This window comes from Oryctolagus cuniculus, chromosome 6, assembly GCF_964237555.1.
Source record: "Oryctolagus cuniculus chromosome 6, mOryCun1.1, whole genome shotgun sequence".
In the NCBI taxonomy this organism is placed as follows: Eukaryota; Metazoa; Chordata; class Mammalia; order Lagomorpha; family Leporidae; genus Oryctolagus; species Oryctolagus cuniculus.
This window is the reverse complement of record NC_091437.1, coordinates 25,442,364-25,462,303: the sequence shown is the minus strand read 5'-3', so window position 1 is coordinate 25,462,303 and position 19,940 is coordinate 25,442,364. Positions and strand designations below refer to the sequence as shown.

The 19,940-nt window shown below is 54.7% G+C and overlaps 1 protein-coding gene across 27 annotated transcripts in view; it reads left to right on the top strand.

The window, feature by feature from the left end:
• The window catches only part of KLHL3 (kelch like family member 3), a 317,329-nt gene extending 301,804 nt beyond the window's left edge, over positions 1-15,525 (top strand). For 26 of the 27 annotated variants that reach the window (XM_070076153.1, XM_070076145.1, XM_070076163.1 and 23 more), the window contains 4 exons: positions 2,127-2,255; positions 5,232-5,372; positions 6,401-6,544; positions 11,173-15,525. In XM_070076153.1, the coding sequence (XP_069932254.1) occupies positions 2,127-2,255; positions 5,232-5,372; positions 6,401-6,544; positions 11,173-11,201 (443 nt within the window). In that variant the 3' untranslated portion in view covers positions 11,202-15,525. Of the gene's footprint in view, positions 1-2,126; positions 2,256-2,385; positions 2,526-5,231; positions 5,373-6,400; positions 6,545-11,172 lie in introns of those variants that run through there. The other variant, XR_011389740.1, reaches the window with a different exon arrangement.
• Positions 15,526-19,940: the final 4,415 nt, after the last annotated feature.

The window sequence follows — 19,940 nt, the reverse complement described above, 5'->3', positions numbered from 1 at the left end:
CGCGTCCTCTGTCCAGCAGCTTGATGTGCCCCTGCCTTGCTCTGATCTGCAGGGCACTGCCCTGAGCTACGTGCCAGGGTCCTGATAGAACAGATGAGGGCGAAGCCCCTGCCCAAGGCTAAGAGAGTTATTTGAACTAAACTTTACAGCTTGCGGGTCGACACTGATGTGTTAACCTGCCCCGATGTGGGACTTCAGCTGGAAGAGCTGTTGATTGAGACTGGTACACATACACACGCGCACACACACGTGTGTGCACACTGTAGATGTTAGTAGAAAGGTCCTTTCTCTCACTGTACTTCTCTGTCTGTACTGGTACTGGGTAGTTTGCATTTTCATGTGAATCGTTCCTTGCACATTAATCCTCTTGGTGGAACAGAAGTCGATCCATCTGCCAAATGTAAGTGCTTTGTCAGCCGCCTTCCCATTTCCCCTGGTTCCTCAGCCAGAAACACCAAACAATAGACGAGGGGTTAAAAATAGCAGGTCCCTGGGAATGGTCTCCAGGAGAAACCCTGAGCGGGGTTTTCTCGGCTGACGCTGCAGGCTGGGAATGGCTGATGGGGATTAGCGGAGGGGCCTGAATGGTGGTCCCTTTCACTGCTGCCCTGTCGAGGCTCCTGGGAGCCCCTTTGCATCCCTGCATGTCCATGCAGGGAGGGCACACTGGGAGCGTGCTCAGCTTGCCCTCTCACATCAGAAGCTGTGGACACCGTGGGGCTGCAGAGGGCCCATCTGCAGCTCTGGTGAGAACGTGAGGGAGGAGCTTAGGTGGGCTCTGCTCCCCCATGGCCTTGTGGACGTGGTCCTCTTTGTCGTCTGGCCTGTGTCCGTCCTTCTCATCAGCTCACGACGGCGGCCCTGCTGTTTGAGTGATACAGGTGACAAAGTGGCGGAAGTCAGCATCACTGGCTACTGGAGCTCGCGGAGCCCTGCCAGGAGCAGGGGCAGTGGGGGTCAGGGGGAGGCCGCAGCTCCCCGGCCGGGCAGAGAGCGTGTCACAGTGGGTCCCCGTGAGCCAGCACGCACTGCACACGCGGCCTGGGCCCCGAGGGTCTTTCCCCTTGACTTGGTGAGGGCAGAACTGGGGAGGGGTCGTCTCTGTCTCTCCCAGGGGCAGTTGAGGGGACTGTGAGGCAGAAAACAAAACCAGGCTCAGTGGTGCCGGAGGAAGAATCTATCGTTGACACGGCGACAGTCCCGATTCTAGAGTACAGTGTTGAGCCGATGATCCTCCTAACCTAGAATAATCGTGTGATGTCTCCCTGAGATCAGTTAGTGATGTAATCCTGGGGAAGAGATTTGCATCACTTAGTCTACAGCCGGCATTCCAGACCCTTGCTACAGTTCCAGGGGCCCCATACTCTGAGGCCCACAAGCGAGGTGGGTGGGACTCCTCCCCCTGCCCCTGTGGACGAGACTGACCCATTGCATTGCAGGACTAACTATTCAACCCAAAATGTGTGACTCTGTGCCCTGGGACAGCCCAAATGCAATGTTCTTCTCCCTTGGCCAGACTCACTCTCTGCCCCTAGCCCCAGGCAGAAACTATGGTCTTGGACGGCAGCTTAATGGTATTTTTGTTTTAAAATAGGTGCTGGTACCTCAGGGCTCTTGTGCATGGCTCAGAGATGTCAGTGTGGTCCCGGGGCCATTCCAGGCACGCCAGCTCAGGCTGCGCACAGAGCACGCCTTTCACACACTCTGTCTGCCATGGTGGCAGAGAGGCTGGACACCAGGGCCAAGAGAGGGTGTGGGTTCTCCCTGGACAGTGTTTTATTTCACTTGCTGGCGTGGACCTTTGGCCAGAACGTCCACCTGCCCGCCTGTGTCTGGTGCTGATGCCTCGTGTCATTCACCAGCAAGATGTCGGGCCCGACCTGAGCGGGGTTGAAGTTTTGTACTGGGGAGAAGGAGCCCTGATCTAGAAAGAGTCTCAGTAGTGCTGCTCAGGAGCTCATGGTGGAGAGCGAGGAGGAGGCAGAAGTGGAGAGGGGGGCTTCCCTGGCTGGAGAGCGAGTTGGTGGTCCCCCCGGAGGCCCCAGAGGGTTAAAGATGGAGCCTTGGCTTTACTGCTGTTCCGTGCCCGTGTCCTGGGACACCCTCTGCCACTTGGTCGATTCCAGGGAAGCTGTACGCCGTTGGGGGCTACGATGGGGCCTCCCGCCAGTGCCTGAGCACCGTGGAGCAGTACGACCCAGCGACCAACGAGTGGATCTACGTGGCGGACATGAGCACCCGCCGCAGTGGCGCAGGTACGGGGCCCCTCTGGCGCGGGCTGTGTCTCTTTTGCTCACAGGTGGGTGCTGGGGCAGCAGCTCAGCGTCACAGCTCATTGACCTCTGTCGCTGCTTTCCTGGTATCCTCCCCCCGGCACTGCTGCAGCTAGAGCCGGCGCTCGCAAGTGAGCCGTTCTCGGGACTCCCTGGCTAGCAGCGGGTGAAGCAACGGCCTCCTCGTCGTCCTGCCTTCTGTGTCGTTGGCGGAGTCTGTGTCTCTTGAAGTGAACGCTGGCTGTGTGGCAGGTGCTGTCCTGATGCGTACCTGTCTGCCTCCGTCTACTTAATCCTCACCACAGCCCCTCATAGCGGACACAGTAGTAGTTCCGGGCTCTGTGATTCACTCAAGATCATGTCATCAGTCAGCGGCACAGCTAGGACTCTCTCAGCTGGGATTCAGTCTTTGCAAGCCCGAATTATTAGAGTCCCATTGCCGTGAAGCTGTGGGACTAACACCGGAATCCCAGTCTCTCAGGTGCCAGAGTGGGCTTGCCTGTCTCGGCCTTGGGGCCGAGAGCCATGCTGAGGGGATCAGCCTCCGTCCCTCATCCCTGCGCTTCCTCACGTCAGCCCCGTCCCCAGCGCGGGAAGAGAGCGGCTTCCCAAGTGCCTCTCTGCTGCTGCTTTCGGAGGAAGAACTGCACTCCGACGTCCTCTAGGACTTTGTGGGAAGTGGAATGCGGCCCCCGCTTCCCTGCTTTCTCCTCCCCATCACCTCAGACACACAAAGGAAGGGGTCTGGGAGGCCGGCAGAGGCCCCAGACCCTGGCTCTGCACTGGTGGTCGCTGGTTCCCAGGCTCGGCCTGCTGGGGAGGCCGTGTGACTTCTGGTGAGAGAAGCCACAAGGGGGAGATTTCCCCACAACATCGTGCTTTTCTTTGGCTGTGTTTTTGGAGATTGATTTGTGTTCTCATGTCACTGAATACCTGAGCACTTCCCAGCATTCCGTAGGAGTTATGCTGTGGGAGATGATTTCCAGCTCCTTGGTGTCCTCCCTGAGTCTGCACTGTGCACGGAGCAAGCGTTTCTGTGTGGGGTGCCACTTCCCTGGACGTGAGGACGGCCTGGAAGTCAGGAGGCTGGGGCTTTGCTGCTGGGTCTGCTCTAACTTGCTGCATGACCTTGACCTTCACCCCTTTCTGGCCCCCAGTTCCTCAGGTGTGTGGCCTGTGGGTTGTAGTAAAACAATCCCATGATTCTTTTCCCTTCATAAAACTCATTCAGTAATTTTAGTTTCAAAAGTCTCGGTTAAATCTTTTTTTTATGCTTCCTGGAAATCCTGTATTTTGGGTTGAGGCATAAGTGCGAGTTTTCAGGTTCCCAGGACGCAGCAGTACTACAGCCTGCAGGACGCACACTGAGAAGTGTGGCTGCTCCTAGGAGAAGCTGAGGGCTGATGGGACAGAAGTGTGGAGCCTTATTCCAGTTCGCCCTTGGGAAGTGCTGACCTCGGAGGCCACCCGTGCTGTGTGTGCCTAGCTGCTTAGGTAGTCATTGCCGGGTGAACTTCACTAGACCCTGCTCCTGCCTCTCCCCTTGGCTGGAGGTCCTGGGTGGTGGTGACTCTCCTGGCAGTGCCCTACGAGGCACAGGGACTTTGACATCACTGTCGGAGCGGGGGTCTCAGGCGCTTGGGCCAGCCTCGCTTCAGTGTTTGACTTTGCTGACATTTGGGGCAGTCTCACCTCCCGAGTTTGGATCCTGCGTACTTGTGGTGTGTTTTGGTGGCTGAACACCCACAGACCCAAGGCCCTGGCCCCTGACTGTGTGAGGTCCTCTGAGGTGCCTCTAGGTCCGTGTGAACGATGCTGTTTGAGACCACGGAGGACAGCCCAGAAGGCTGCTCGCTTCCTCAGTGGGGCCTGGACAACCCCAGCAGATGGTCAGGGCGAGAAAGAGACCATCTCTGGGTCAGGGGGTGCTAACTCCCGCTGAGCTCAGAGGGAGGGAAGCTCAGGCAGCTTTGAAACACCCTGAATTTTAGGAAAAGCCATGTTTACATGGTCATTGTTGTTACGACAGCGCCATCTCCTGTTCGTTTAGGGAAAGTGCTCGGAAGTGGTAACTTGCAGGCATAATCACTGCAAGGGGCTTTACATGTACTTGTCCCAACAGTGTCTGTTGAGAAACTGTCACCAGCAGGCAGAGGGGGACAGACAAGGACAAGGCAGACGTGATCCTTTGTGTATGAAGTTTATATTTTACGAATCCAGTCCCTGGGTCTGCACCTGGCTGCAGGTCCCAGTCACCCAAGGGAACTTGTTCCAGTGCCTGACCCAGTGCCTCCAGGACACAGGAATCTGTGTTTTCCAAAAGAGCCTGTCTGTGGGTCACCCACAGGACCCGCTGGTCTGGCCCACTCGTTGCCCTCACGGATAGGAAAGCAGAGGCATGGAGGGTCAGCGCGAGCTGGAGACAGGCCAGGGGCTGCCGGGCCATTTGCCGTTTGGAATTCCCCGGGTCTTCGTTATGGCATTTATCTCCTTGCCGTGTTTTAAAGGATTTTGAGATTTCACTAAAAACTGTCAGTGCCGTGCTCCTCTGGGGCCCCGGCTGGGGCGCCGGAGGTGGGCGGGAAGAAGGCTGGGCTCCAGAGCGCCTGAGCCTCCTGCTGTGAGGCCCTTCGGTTCTGAACTCTGGGTCAGTAGATGAGTGAAGGGCACTGTAGGACAAGCGGGCAGTCTAGGCAGGCGGAAGGGGAGCAACCTGAATCTTGCCACCGAGGAGAAATTGCATTCAGCAATTCGTCTGAGCAGTAGCAGGGTCACGTTTGCTTTCATGTTTCTAACTTTGCCAGTTGCCAGTCTGTCATTGTGTTTGTCTTACACATGAGAACCCTGGGGCCCAGGGAGGCCAAACGGCACTCCCCTGTCCGTCGCCCTGCTGGTGCCGGCTGTCCAGGACTGGGCGCCAGGCCGCCTGAGGCTGGGACCTTGTGCTCTGCCTTTCAGGGGTTGGGGTGCTCAGCGGACAGCTGTATGCCACAGGTGGGCACGACGGGCCGCTGGTGAGGAAGAGTGTTGAGGTTTACGATCCCGGAACAAACACCTGGAAGCAGGTGGCGGACATGAACATGTGCCGGCGCAATGCAGGTAACACGCTGCTCTCTCCCCCTCCGCTTTGGGCGTCTCCCCGCAGGGGAGGCCAAGGAGGGGTCCGTCGGGGTCTGGTGCTGAGCTTGTGTCCTGGGCTCCAAGACACAGGAAGGGAGAGCTTGGGGCCCAGCAAGTCTGCCGCAGCTGTCCTGCTTCCATGCAGAGGGACACCTTCTGCCCTGGTGAGGGCACTGCCTTTGACCGCACATGGACGCAACAGACCCAGAAAGGCCCTCCTTGCCATCAGCACCCTGCTTGTCGGTGTTGCTAGGCGCTTGAGCATGGGACTGTGCAGACACAGGCCGGACCCTGGCCCTCGGCCCAGTCTTGTCTTTGCCGGTGTCCGGCTGAGGGGCTCTCTCTCCTGTTCTCCACACTGTCAAAGTGCTCATTTTGCACTTGTGCTGCTAATTACTTCTTTGTGGAGCATCTTCAGCCCCATCGTCTAATTCTGAAATAACGCAGTGTGCTGGGCTATAGCCACTTACATTCTGCCTGCTTTCAGTCCCTGCTTTGTGGGGCCTTGCCCCCAAAGCCAGCTCACTCCATGGTAAGGACGGGAGGGGGACACTGACCCCAGGAACTGGGTGTGAATTCAAATCCTGGCTCTACAAAGGGGTTTCAGACACAGCCGTTAGCGCCACATGGTCCGGATGGAACACAGGGATCTGTTAGGCCAGAGCTTCCATGCGGAGAAGTGGTAGTGTGCTTGTGTGCTTCAAGTCCTGAGGGTCCTGCTCCCAGGCTCGGGCTGGGCATACGAGGGCTACATGCCCCATGGCTGGCATTCTGGCAGAGAGGCACCACAGTGCTTTGGGTGGGGGACGTCTGTGGGACCGTTAGTCACGGGAGAAGTGACCTTGCTAGAGAGGGCTGTTCCCCCCGAGCCCGGGGCTATTGTCAGCGTGCTCTTCACCACAGCACAGTAAAGCAAGCCCTGTCTCTGTGGGCCAGGAAGGGGGCGCCCAGGGCTGGCACTCCCCGGAGCTCTCCGGAGCTTATCAGTGGCCTCTGCGGGTTCCCAGGGGTCTGTGCAGTGAATGGGCTGCTGTATGTGGTCGGCGGAGACGATGGCTCCTGCAACCTGGCCTCGGTGGAGTACTACAACCCGGTCACCGACAGATGGACACTGCTGCCAACCAACATGAGCACAGGGCGCAGCTACGCAGGTCAGTGTGTTTCGTCTCCAGCCCGGCCCGGGCCTCCCACACCCTGGAGGCTGTGGGCCTGCTTTGCTGGGGGCCGGGCCCTCGGGCCCTGATGGCAGATCATGGTCCCCTCTCCTTCATTCTGTGCCAGAGACAGATACTGATAATTAGCACTTGGCTTCTCTGTGAACCTGAGTGTGGCTTCCAGATCCTGAGCAGAGGGTTCCAGGGAGCCTCTTGCAACTGAGTTGCCACAGAGACTTTAGAATTTTCTTGCCATTGTTGGCTGATTTTGTGCCAGGCTCTTGGATGGCATAAGATAGCAGTTCTTGCTCCTCAGAAATGGAGTTGGAATGCTAGATGGAACGTACCAGCCAGGCTGTAGCACATGATAGACCCATGAGAGCTGGCAGGGTCAGGTTACGCTTTGGGGGTGGATTCCTACCCCACAAAGAGCCACTGTTCCCCGGGCGCCCCTCTCTGTCCCGTGGCACCATGTGTAGGTACAGTGTGTACAGGTTCACCCTCCACAGCAACCCTCGGACTGAGTGGGACTACATCCTTCCATTTTACAGATAATGACACTGAAGTTTGGAGAGTTCAAGTAATTTCCTAGAGCCCACACCACTAATCAGTAGCAAAGTCAGAATTCAGACTCAGGTCTGACTTGTGAGCCCGTGCCGCTTGCACTCGGCCAGCTCGGGAGTGGGGGACGGGTATCCCAGGCAGGAGGCTGGGAGGCGGGAGCAAGATGTGGGGCTGGCGTGGAGGTTGCCACTTGGGGAGCGTGAGGCGAGGTGCAAGGGGCGGTGGTGTCAGAGTTGGTGCAGCTGAAGTTGGGGGTCCCCGGAGAGACAGGCAAACATGTACCCATGACGTAGCCCGGCTCCTCATAGCTGATTATTTAGGATCAGGAACAGACAACGTGCCGGCCACTGTCAAGATCGCCAGTACTTTACCATCATTGTCTCTTGCCATCCACACAGTGACCCCAGTGGCTTCCTTCCATTCAGTCTGACTCGTTTGGATTTCAGGGCAGAGGAAGATCATGCCTGCAGCTTGAAGGCATTTGTGTCACATTCTTTAAACTCACCCCCCCCCCCATCACATTTTTCTTGGCTAAATGTAAAAGATTTGAGAATCATTTTGGTCCTGGAGCCGTCTGTTCTCTTAGTTGTGAAGGTGGCACTATCATGTGCTTTTGGAAGCTGTAATGAGAGCAGGGCACACTCTAGGATGAGGTACGGGAGAGATCGCCCACTTCCAGGTTCCCTGTGTGCCTTCATGAGGGGGAGGGCTGCGGGTGAGTGGTTAGAGTCCCACCTGCTGCTGCGTATTTCACACCCTGTCTCCATTGTCAGCCTCCTCCACAAGTAGGTGGGAAGGAGACAAGCACACAAGGGGTTTTGTGTTCCAGCCCAAATGCAGTGACTGGATGATCCTAAGACTGAAGGAAATGCTGTAAAGTGAAAAGATTGGTATAACAGGAAAACCCCAAGAACCACTTCGCATCTAACATGAGAGAAAGAGTTGGGTAACCGGTGGGGTATTTTTGCAGTGGATGTATTTGTAGTGAGGAAATAGTGGTGACGGACGTAGGGTAGCAGTGGAGGGTACGGTGTGTGTGTGCCGTGCGAGCTTGTTCGCCTGGTCCTGTTGTTGCAGGGTGGGGTGGGGTGGAGTTACCATCTTTGTTTCTGGAAGTACATGCTGCAGTGATACCTGAATTTGAATCCCATCTCTGCCACAAGTGCTGGGACCCTGGGCCAGGCCTTCCATCTGGCTGAACCTCGGATGTCTCATTTGTAAAATGAGAACAAAATTAGACAGAGCCTCTGAGTGCTGTTGTGGGAACGAAATGGGGTAAAATGTGTCAAGCGCATAGCACAATGCCTGCCTGGCAGCAGACGCCACTCTGGCAGTGACTGTGGCTGTCAGCAGAGGCCAGGAAGCAGTCCAGGGCGCTAACAGTGACTTTGTCTTCATGCAACAGGGCTGGAGAGTGTTTTCTTTGTGTTCTGTACTTTCCAGAGTTCTATAATGAAAATATATTACTTTTATAATCAAAAGAGAGGGCTTATATAAAAAAGCAATATGGGAGCCTGTTTTTTTTTTTTTTTTTTTTTTTTTTAAAGAAGAATGCTACATTGTGAAAGAAATGCCAGAAGCACAGGGCAGGTGTTGTCAAGGTCAGGCAGCACATCTGGGTCTGCATTCAGGTTCTGCTTGGCCTCCAGGCTTGTCTGTCTCTATGTTTATCCATGAATTATCAGGAAATGGATGTTTTAGCAAAATCTCTGTAATGGAGTGATGTCCCCAATCTTATCTTCAGCCTGAAAATTCTGTAGTTGTGAGAATATGTTCAAGTAAGGCTGCAGTAATATCTCGCCTGTTGATACGGTGCTGGTTAGGATTTTGTTCAGCAGCAGGTACCAGAAAATCTTACAGAGCTTTTGAAATAAGGGAGGGAATGTGTTTGTCTCAGACAGCAAGAAGTGCAGGTTTGGCCTGGTGGTTGCGACTGCTGTTGAAGAGGCAGACTTGTACTGCCTTCTGATTTGCTGGCTCTGTCAGTTGCTGCTGAGCGTTCCAGGCAGGAGAAGGACAAGGCAACTGGCAGACCAACATTTAAAATCTGATTGGCCAAGATGGGTCACATGCCACTTTTAGCTGCAAGGTAGTGTGGGAAGCTGAGCTTGAAACGCTTTAGTGTCTGTAGTAGAGGTCAGGGGCCAGTGTTGTGGTACAGTGGGTTAAGCTACAGTGTGCAATGCTGGTATCTCATGTTGGAGTCCTGACTGCTCTGCTTCTGATCATGCTTCCTGTTAATGTGCACGGGAAGGCAATAGAAGGCCCAAGTATTTGGGCCACTGCCACCCACGTGGGAGACCAGGATAGGGTTCCTGGTTCCTGGATTCTGCCTGGCACAAACCCAGCTACATGACCATTTGGAGAGAGAACCAGTGGATGGAAATCTCTGTCTCTTGCTCTTGTTCTCAGTTTCACTCTACTTTAAAAATAAATAGGTAAATATTGTAGTAGAAGACAGCAAGAACAAAAGATGTTGACTGTTGACTGACTCAACTTACAGTATCTTCCACATAGCCTCAGTTCATTACAGTGAGTTTTGCCAAACAAGGATTTTCACAGTTAGGTGCATGACTGAAGCAGTAACCCGTGCATAGCTGTCTTCAGTGTTTGCCCAAGTAGAAAAGTTAGCACTGGGAGCATCCCCAAGCCTAAGGAGATGAGTGCGCCTGTGTGAGGCTGCAGTGCAGGCTGGTGACTGGTGGGGTAGGTGTGGGGAGCAACTCGGACTAGACTAAGTTACTGGAATTAAGACTTATTCTATGCATCTGCTCTCCCACAATATGGCGCTGAGAAGGGAGAAACAGCTTCTACACAGCTGCTTCCAGTTCAACCAATAAACTGTAGGACTTGCTCCTGATTGGAGGAGAGCAGCGTACTCGGCGTGTGGGTAGCAGAGTTGGGATTGGTGGAAGAGGACTATAAAGGAGGAGAGAGACGGCATGCACCAGGAACATCTAAGGGGAACATCTATCTGAAGGAACACCTGTGCAGCCCCCGAGAGAGCCGGCCGGCGGTGTGCTGCTCCCCTGCGGAAGTGGGGAAAGTGGCCAGGGGGAACCGCCCTTCCACGGAGGTGGAAGGGTCGGCAGCCAACCCGGGAAGAACCAGCAGCAAACCCGGGGAGGGCCGAGCAGACGAAAGAACAGCGCAGGGTCCTGTGTCGTTCCTCCACGAAGAGGGGGAGCGACAGGTAGGTAAGATTGCAATTCACTTTTCCTGAAGTCAGTCTGCTATTCTTTACAGTCCATTCCAGTATCTACTAGAAGCAGACAATAAATCACTCAGGACTTCCATTAAAGCGATACAGATTTAAGGCTGTGTATATGTCTTTAGGCTTCCAGTGGCGCTGCTGAGCCTTGACAGGCTGAGTGAAACACCAGGGGTTGCAATGGGTGTCACTGTCATTCTAGATGAGTTCTGTGTGATGATGCAGGATGAGACCGCCAGACCGGGGTGCTTGAGGGACTGTGCTCCTGTGTTTAAATGTTTTGCCAGAACTTGTCCATCAGTGTGGGAAACGGCCTGCTGCTGGCAGCCTGTGCCCACTTAGCCTTCAGATTTGAACACAAATTATACCCTTGTCCTTGGTTGTGAGTTGGGATGTCTTGGATTCATGATCTCATTGGAACTTTGTAGTGGTCAGCATTCCATTCCTATAATAACATACCTGAGCCTGCTAACTCTACAAAGAGAAAATGGTCATTTCGCTCACAGTTTTGGAGTTTCGAGTCTAGGATCAGGTGGCCCCATTGTGGGCAGTGGATGGCAATAGTCAGGCGTATGCAGAGGAAGGTTGCGTGGCAAGCCAGGCAGCTGAGACAGGCAGGGCTCAAACTCACACTTTGATAACAGCCTCACCATGAGAGCTACCCTCCTGCGGGATGTCCCCCGGGACCCAAGGACTCCCCCCAGGCCCTACATCCTAAAGGTTCCACTTCCTCCCATTGGCACCACCCTGGGGACCAGGCCTTTAACACACAGCCGTCTGGAGACATTCAGCATCCACACTGGTAGCCAGACTGCAGCCAACTGATGACCTCTCTCCCCTTTCATATTAGGTGTTGCTGTGATTCACAAGTCCTTGTGACCCAAACTCCCACTGCCAGGAGGTGGAGCAAGGAGCAAGTTCTGCCTGTGACTCACAACTGCAGGGCCACGAAGACTGGATTGGACTCCTGGGGAGGGTCCGCGGGGTTGTGACAGCTGCCCTTCTCCCACTGGGCACACTGATGTCATCCCTAGCAGCGTGGCAGAGTGGACGCTGGCCACCACCTCCTGTTCCCCTGAGGTGCTTTGGTCTCTGCTCCTGACAGCAGGCCCGGAAGCATCTCTGGGATTTTATTTTTGGAGTTTCTACAGGGACACCAGGGAGCCTGGAATGTGTGTGTGTGTGCGTGTGCGTGTGTGTGTGTGTGTGTGTGTGACGTGATGTTTCACTCAGTTGAGGGGTGAAGATGTGTGCTAGTCTACTGGATTTCTTTACTACTGATCCTTTTGCGATGCTGAAAATCAAATCACAGGAACCTGTCTCCTGGAGTTGTCCCCTGGGGACCCAGGACTACTAAAGCTGCTGCCTCCTGGAGCCCCAGCTGGACAGGCTGAGACTATCCCAGAGTGACCGGCCGGCGGGAGGAGTGTCCTCCGACTGTGCCCGCGTACAGCACTTGACTACTGCAACTCTGTCTGCAGAGGGGCTGGGGCCTTCTCGGAGCTGCGCCACATCCTCTCTCCACTCGACCGTGGGACAGACAGCTTTCGCAGGAGCCTCAGCTGGCCCTGCTTCCTTGGGCCGTCCTCCAGGAAGAAGATAAGGACTGTCCATTCTTCATGCCGGGGCCTGCGCTCTTTGATGTTGTGGACTCCAGGATTGGGAGGTTTTGTGTCTCTTGAGGTGGGAAAAGCAGCTCTTTAGAGAAGCCACAGGGTGCACACTGGAGGAAGAAAATACAGAGGAAAAGGAAACACAAAAACAGAAAGCCAAAGTGCTAATGATTTGGTCTCTGCCTGTGGCGGTCTGAGAGAGGCGTCTTACTTCTGGATCTTCCAGGGCTCCGCAGTCCCCAGTTCACTTCCTGTGCAGGCTCCATGCTTAACAGGGCCCTGTCTTGTTCTCAGAAGTGTTCTGGTTTGCAGGGTAAGTCAAAGGTCACCTCCCTCCAAACTCAAAGGGAGGTGGACAGGAGCACGTGTTGTTCAGATGGGCGGTGGCGGAGCTGGCCCTCAGCCCTAGTGGTGACGCTCCAGCCGGTCTAGAGCCTTGGCTTCCTCTCCTGGGCTCCCCCGCTCTTGCAGGGTCCGTCCTCTCTCCCCAGTAGCCAGCACACACCCTCCCCTCGCCCTGGCTTCTCCTGTTGGGGAGGGGGACGGTGATGGGCTCTGGATTTGAGAGCTCTTCTGGGGATTCCTGCATGTAAAGAGAGGAGCTTGGTGAGAGCTGTGCTAATTCACACGGAAAACTTGTTAATGACAGAACTTCAAGCACCCGGAGAGGGTATTTGAGGGTGTGAGGTCTTTTGCTATACTGTTCCTAAACTAGCAAATTGCCTGTGTTGGAATTTCTGCCATGAGGAGTGCGGAGCCACTGTCCTGGAGAACAGTTTCACGCCTCAGGGACTGCGGCGCGGTTTGCGTGGGACTTCTGACAGCTAGACTTTGCGCAAGCAGAGAGCACGGGACGGTGGCACTTCTCGCCATGAGCTCCTACAGTTAGAAACCTGGACAGCTCCTGGGCTGGCTGGCTGCTCTGTGTTTCCTGTGTGCTGTGCCCTAAATGTGCAATTATCCTGCAGACCAAGCTCCTCTCTCTGGTGTTAAGCAGATGTCAGTTCGGTAGGACATTTGGAGAGCACCAAGGCACTCAGAGGTGTTCGTAGCCTTGGGGAGAGGCTAAAGCATCCAGATCTGGTGGACCCCGAAGAAGTGTCCCTGAAGGAACCCTGGCATGTTGAGGCTGGGTGCTCTGCTCTTTCCTGGTGCTGGGGTGAGACTGGTTCTCGAGCCCTGTCTGGCTGTCTGCTGATGGAATGAGCCTTTCATCGCAGACGTCGTGGTGGGCATGCAGTGTGGTGGGAGGAGGTTGGGGATTGGGCTCTGATGAGAGGTCGGATCCTCATCCCTGCCCCCACCTCCGAGGAGCCAGGCTTTCGTGCTTCCGTGGAGGAGGTTGTGTGTCCTGGGCCGACTTCCCAGAGAGGGCCTCCCCTGTGAGCTGCCCACTCGGGTTTTTTGCTTCTGGGTTTCTGTCCTCCCTCCCACTCGTGCTCCCTTCCTGGGAAGCCCTGCCTCTGCTGCTGGTGCTGCGGAGGCCACGATCATTTCGTCCCCGCGTCCTTCCTTGAGGGGACCAGAACGCGGGAGCCTCCTTACCCAAAAGCCAATCTGCTCTAGTTGCCTACAGCGGCCACCCCAAAACTGCTGCTGCCTCCTCATCACCCGGTGCCACTCTCTCTCCACCCTGGACGCAGCAGACTTGTTCTCAGGCCTCTGCTGGCCGCTCAGGGCGGCCACTGCTTGATTGTGACTGTGGCTCTGCCCGTGGCGTATCTGAAATTTGATGGCAGTGCTGAAAGGGAGTTGAGGCCCAAGGTTAGAAGCAGCTTAGACGCCACTTGGACACTGATTTGAACAATGCAGAAATCAGATTCTGAACTCCAGAGTTCCTTCTCCTAAGTACCCAGTGGCATCTCTCCATCTAACAAGATGCAGTGTTATGCAAATGACAATGACCTCACTTTCTGCTATGCAATAAGAATACTTAATTCTATTTCATGACAAGCCAGTTGCAATATCCCCTAAGATGCTTTTTGAGCTGTCTTACTTTGATATCTGCTGTGTAATGTTTGTATGTTTCTGAGCCAGATCCTTTCCAAGATTGCTTTTTTATAAAATTGAAGCTATAGCTTTCAGGCTAAAATTTTAATGTAGATATTTTTTATAAGATAATTTTCCGAGATCTCTGAATCACTTTTTATTGTCCACAATATGCAATGTTGTCTTCTCTCTGTTGTTCACTCTCAAAGCAAAGCCTATGCCTTGGAGCCATCTTCCTTTTTCTCACTTTCCCCAAACAGATTTTTCTGGAGCTCCAGGTAGATGGGTCTCCTGTTCTGTACTATATTCAAGGGAGACTGCTGAATTTAAAAAATGTGGCCACTGGTGTTTCTTGAATTGCTAAGGGCTAAGGTCAAGGTTGACTCAGCGTTTACCCATTACATTGCTTGTCTATTTTTTTTTTTTTTTGAGTCTGCTTTATACAGGCGTGAGGTTGGGTTGGCCCATCTTGTGGTGCCTCTTGCTACCTGGCACTGTGCCTGGCACACTGTGGCAGAGAAGGCTGGCCCTCCAGTGTCTGCCCCAGAGCGTCCTAGGCTCGGCAGACCATTCTTCCTTTACTTCTTCCCCCTCGATCTTCAGCTGCCAGTAGCTGTGGCCTTTGCTGCCAAGTCGTGTCCTTTTTGGACTTTAAAAGACGGGTCACTCCTCACAATCCCTGGTAAGAATGTGTTAAATGCGTACTCTGCGAATGCTTCCCTGTGTTTAAACTCTATGTCTACACTCCAGGCTCTGTGTTGTGTGTTTATCTGCCATTAGCCTCATGGTTTTTCCTTTTTTTGTCATTGTTGGAACAGGTGCCATTTAGATCGCCTCCATGCTCCCCATTTGCACGCACTTAGTTCACGTTGAGAGGCTGCCAGCACGGTTCCAATCCACTGGAATTTTTAAGGCTCTGTTTGCTTGGAGAAGCAGGAGGTTGGAATGTATTTTTTTTTTCCTTGTTTGCACTATGTACAGTCCTGAGCCCCTCATGTTCAGCTGTGCTGTGTAGCTACTGACCACGCAGGCAAGCCAGCAGCACTGCCCACATCTGGGAAAGGAAGCAGCGTCTTCCATAGTGGCTAATCACAGCCTCGCAGCCCCTGCACAGCCTTTGTCATGGACTCAGTAACTCATGGATGTGGCACTGTGGCATTTGCGGGAACAAGTGGCCCTGGTGCTGTGTTCTTGCCTTGGATTATGAGATAGTAAATTATCCCCTGCCCCTTTCAGTGGCAATAAAGAGCTTGGTTGAACTTATTGTTCCATTTGTGTATGACATGTAAAATATTTTCTCTGTAAGAACACTCAAGACTCAGACTGTGTGTGACTGCATGGGTGCTGTCCCTGTGCTTATCAGGGGCAGGTGGACTTGAGCGCTGGCACCCTGTACAGCACGGCGCACAGGGGAGCTCCCTGATCTGGGGTGCTCTGCATGGGTGGTCGGGACCACGTCTTGTACAAGCACACTTGCCACGTGCCTATGAGTTGCAGCCATAGCTGAAGAGACATTTCCTCCAATGTACTGTTGTTACAGGAATCATGTTCTAGTCTCCCGTACTTTATGTTTAATTTTAATAAAAGCTGTACTGTGTGAACCGTGCTCAGCATTTCATTTCTGTAGTCAAGCCTCTCCATTTTCTCTCAGATGTGAAAAAGACTTACTCCTGCATGGCTTCCAGTCTTTGGATTTTTCTCTTAAAGCTCTGTTGAACATGAGGCCGGCGTTGTGTCTCAGCAGGTTAAGCCACCTGAGCACTAGGTGATGTCCTGGCTTCTCTGCCTCTGCTCCATCTTCACACTAATGCACCTGGGAAAGCAGCAGAGGATGGCCCAAGTGCTTGAACCTCTGCCACCACATAGGAGACCAGGATGGAGTTCCTGGCTCCTGGCTTCAGGCAGGCCCAAACTTAGCTGTTGTGGCCATCTGCTAAGTGAAGCAGTAGATGGAAGATCTCTCCATCTCAGTCTCTCCCTCTGTGTCTGTCACTCTGCCTTCAAATAATTAAATCTTTCAAAATTTAAAAATTAAAAAAAAACACACAAGATCTTTTGAACAGGGCCTGGCTTCTTTGGTTTCCATCACCTGGCCACAGCACAGTGCCAGAGTCACGAAGACCTGCTTCAGTGAGGCCCAGAGAGGAGAGTCTCCCGGTGGTGATCGGGAGATCCCTGAGAATCACTGGGGGTCGGATCTGGAGGCAAAGCTGGCCAGCTTTGCTCGGCATCACCGTGCAGGCAGCGCACCTCTTATGAAGCGAGCCTGGGTGCTTGGCCCCGCTGTGACTTCTCAAAGCCTCCTGTTCAGAGACCAGAGCTGTCAGTGGCACCGTCCTGTTCTGGGTGACAGACGGACAGCACAGTGGGGCCAGTATTGTCTTCAAGCCTGAGAGGTCCGAGGCACGAGTGCGGAGTCTCCTGGCCAGATGCCTCCGAGATTTGGGCAAGTGCAGTTTGAGCACCGAGGGGCCCCGCCTGCTCGCCTGCATGCCTGGTGCCCTGTGCTCGGTTGGCACACAGGACGTGTGTGCGGAGAAGGAAGGGACGGGAATCGGGTTGTGATGGTGGCGCCTTCCTTTCCCTCACCTCTTCTCCCTGCATCCTGGCCTCAGCCGAAGGCTGTGCTTGTCCCCCCTGCACGGGCTGGGGGGCAGGCGACCAGTGCCCCTCGCCCTTTGCATCCACACAGCAGGTACACCGCTCACCAGGATGAGAGCCTCACAGCCTTCTGACTGGGCAGGCAGGAGTTTGTTTCTCCAGGGCATGGAAGAGACCCGGGAGGTGAGTCTGTTTATCTGGGGGTTTGTCCTAACTAAGCAGCAGGGACACGAGCTCTTTTGACCCACCGCTGGGTGTGGAATCAGCCTGAGCAGGCCCAAGCAGCATTCATGTCTGTGCTTGCTAGCATTGCCTGGGCGCTCACTGGTGCAGACCCTGTGCTCGGCACTTCCATGCCAGCTGATCCCCACCACACCTAAAGGCAGGTGCTGACAGTGCTCTGCCCGGCTCACAGGATCACAGGGGTTCACGAACACTCTCCTGTGGGGAGATGCAAGTCCCTTCCTTGTCCTGAGGCTGCTTGCTCAGTCATCCTCACATGGTGGAGGGCTGTACCCTGGGGGTACATTCCAGAGCTGAGAGGGCCCAAGGTTTGGTCTCAAGGGTGGGCAGGGAGGCAGAGCCCAGGGCCAGGCCGGGGATGTGCTCAGGGCTTTGCCTTGCCTCCGAGAGGACCCCAGAGAGGCACGGGGGCTCAGAGGGGCTCAGCCCTCCCTCCAGCCCCTCTCCTGGCCTGGCTTCTCCATACCCAGGAGAAGTTCCACAATCAAATTGTATCTACTAGTTTTTCTATCAACTTACACCTCTACACACTACAAATAGGTCTCAACTCTAACCAGCTATTTCACTTTAATAAGGCTGTTGCTGTGTCTGCTTTGTGGGTTTTCCCTGAGCTGTCTGCTCACTCCGGTCCATCTCTGTCTTCACAGGCAGCTTCCCTGTGATGCTCAGGGGGCCCACAGGGAGGGCCTCCTGCCTGAGGTTTTAGGACCCCTAATGCAGCCCTTGCACTTGTACCCAGGGAGACAGGCTAGGGGCTGGGGAGAGGCAGCTGACTGTTGTTCTTGGGAAGTTTCTAAGGGGTCGTTTTTCTAGTCTATAGGCAGCTCAAACGTTTCCTGTTAGTCTATGATGCAGAACCAGGTCCCCCATTATTTCAGGGGGTGTTCCAGGGCCACTGGACTGATCTGCCAGCCTGCACCAGATGGCCCTTTTTGGGGTGGGACAGAGCCCTTCTGGGGGTCCTGTCAAGGGAGGGGTGGTCTCTGATGGGCATACCCTGTGGTCTTTCTGGTTTCAAAGCTGCTCTGGGCTGCTAGGGCTGCCAGAGGCCCCGACTTGCCTCCTCGAGTGTCGGATCCTCCATTGGCCCAGAGCAGAAGGAGGCTTTGCTGAGAGCTGTGTGACCTGCACAGCATCCTTCTCCGTCTCTGGTTCCTCATTTTGGGCACTTGCTCTATTTGCCAGGTCCTGTTCTTGCTTCCATTTGCCTCAGATGTGAGGCTCAGGGAGGCTGAAAGACACAGGGCAGCTGAGTTCTGAACCCTCACCTTCTGTGGGAAGATTTTGATCACCATGTTGTATGTGTGTGTGTAATCGCTTACCCCCAGATGAAGAGCTTGACAGGGGCTGGGCAGCCGGCTCTAGACCTCTTCCCTTCCCTTTCCCAGGTCCCGGCTGCCTCTAGGGGCAGACCTCACTGTCTTTTCCAGCGCTGGGGATCAGTCATGCTCCCGTCTCAGTGTATTCAACAGTTTACCCCTTCTGGGGACCCGAGATGGCAGTGCCAGCCGAGCAGAAGTCCTGGTGAGTGCAGAGGAGACAGTGGCAGAAGGGACACCGTCACACACCCGAGCAGGTATGGTACGGGGCAGGGGAAGGAGAGAATCATAGGGGAGAGCAGACAGACACACAGACACCTGGGGCAAAAGGTGTGGGAGTCACAGACAGCAAGAAACAGCATGGGAGAGACTGAGGCACACACGGACAGGAAGAGAAGGAGGTAGAACAGAAAGATACATAGAGTGAGGCACGCACACAGAGCCAGAGAAGATGCAGAGAGAGAGAGAGGGAGAGAAGGACTGTTTGTTAGAACGGCCGCAGACGGGTCGGCATGGTGTCCAGATGGGGAGTGTTAGAAACCTGAGTGTGGGGAAGGTGGTCTCACGGCCGTGAGGCAGGCTCCTCACGGATGGTCTACAGCTGATGCACCTGCTCTCTGAGCTGCTGGGGAAGATGAATGGGAGTCGGGTCCTGAACTTGTGGCCTTGGCAGACAGGCCTGGTCCAGCAGAGGCAGCTTCCAGTGAGAGGGAGGCTGGGTCGCCCGGGGTGGCGCTCAGCACTGAGTGAGGTGCTGTCTGCCTGCAGCCCCAGTGCTGGGTGGGCCCAGAGGGGAGGTGAACACCACACAGAGGATGACATCTGTGTCCCAGGGTCGTGTCTGGACCAGCAGTGCACCTCTCACTGTTGCAGGACACCCCGAGCGAAGCTGTACAGAAGGACTGGTGTCACCTCTACAGCCAAGTGTGGCTTGTTTTGACTGGCACAACGGCATTGAGGTTCCTCCTGTCCACGTGGGGATGTGGGGTATGGCTTGTGAGTTTACTTCCTGCCCCGGGAGCAGGGTTTCCTCCTGGCTTTGACTCTGTTTGCTCCGGGGAATGGGGGCTGTAGCCAGTGTGTGCATGAAGTCTCCAGGGTGCCCCCATCTGATAGTCACAGAAGTCCTGTGAGATAGCTGAGGCAGGCGCTGTGTGCACCGGGTCTCTACCTGCTGTATACAAGGGCCACTCACGCCACGTGTGCCTGTGCCTAATGGGTGATTTCCTAGTGGGCGCGATCATTATTCACATCATTCTCTTCATACAGGTGGGGAAACTGAGGCTCAGGAGCAATTACACAACTCGCTCAAATTCTCAGAGTCACTAAGAACTCGGACTCCATCACGCAGTGCTGTGTTTGGTGCCGCGTGGCAGCACAGTGACTGCAGTGGCTTCGTCACGGCCTGCGTTCCTCTGCTCACAGGGCCACGGGATCAGAGGCAAGCTTGCCAGAGCTGGCGCGGCACTTCCCCGATGCCTCTGGTGTCTTTCTGCTCTTCTTCCTTAGTGTGTTGCAAGGTAGATGCTGCAAAATAGGCCTGGGAAGGAGGGGAGGGGAGGGCAGCAGCGCCCAGGAAAACAAACCCTTTCCAGAGCCACACATGGTGCTCGCAGTGCCCGGCTGCGAACGAGGTGAGGCAGAGAGTGCTGTGAACTAGTCACGTCTTGTTGCTGCCAGCAAACCCAGAGGTCAGCTGGGGAGAAAGGGGAGAAAGGCGTTGGCCGGGAGTTTGCAGTGTTGGCCACAGTCGGTGCTCCCGGGTTGCCTGAGTGCCAGGTGGCGGTGGACTTGCTTGGACTTTGCCGTCTTGGGTGCAAGAGGCCACATCTTTTTGTCTGCTAGTGTCTGCT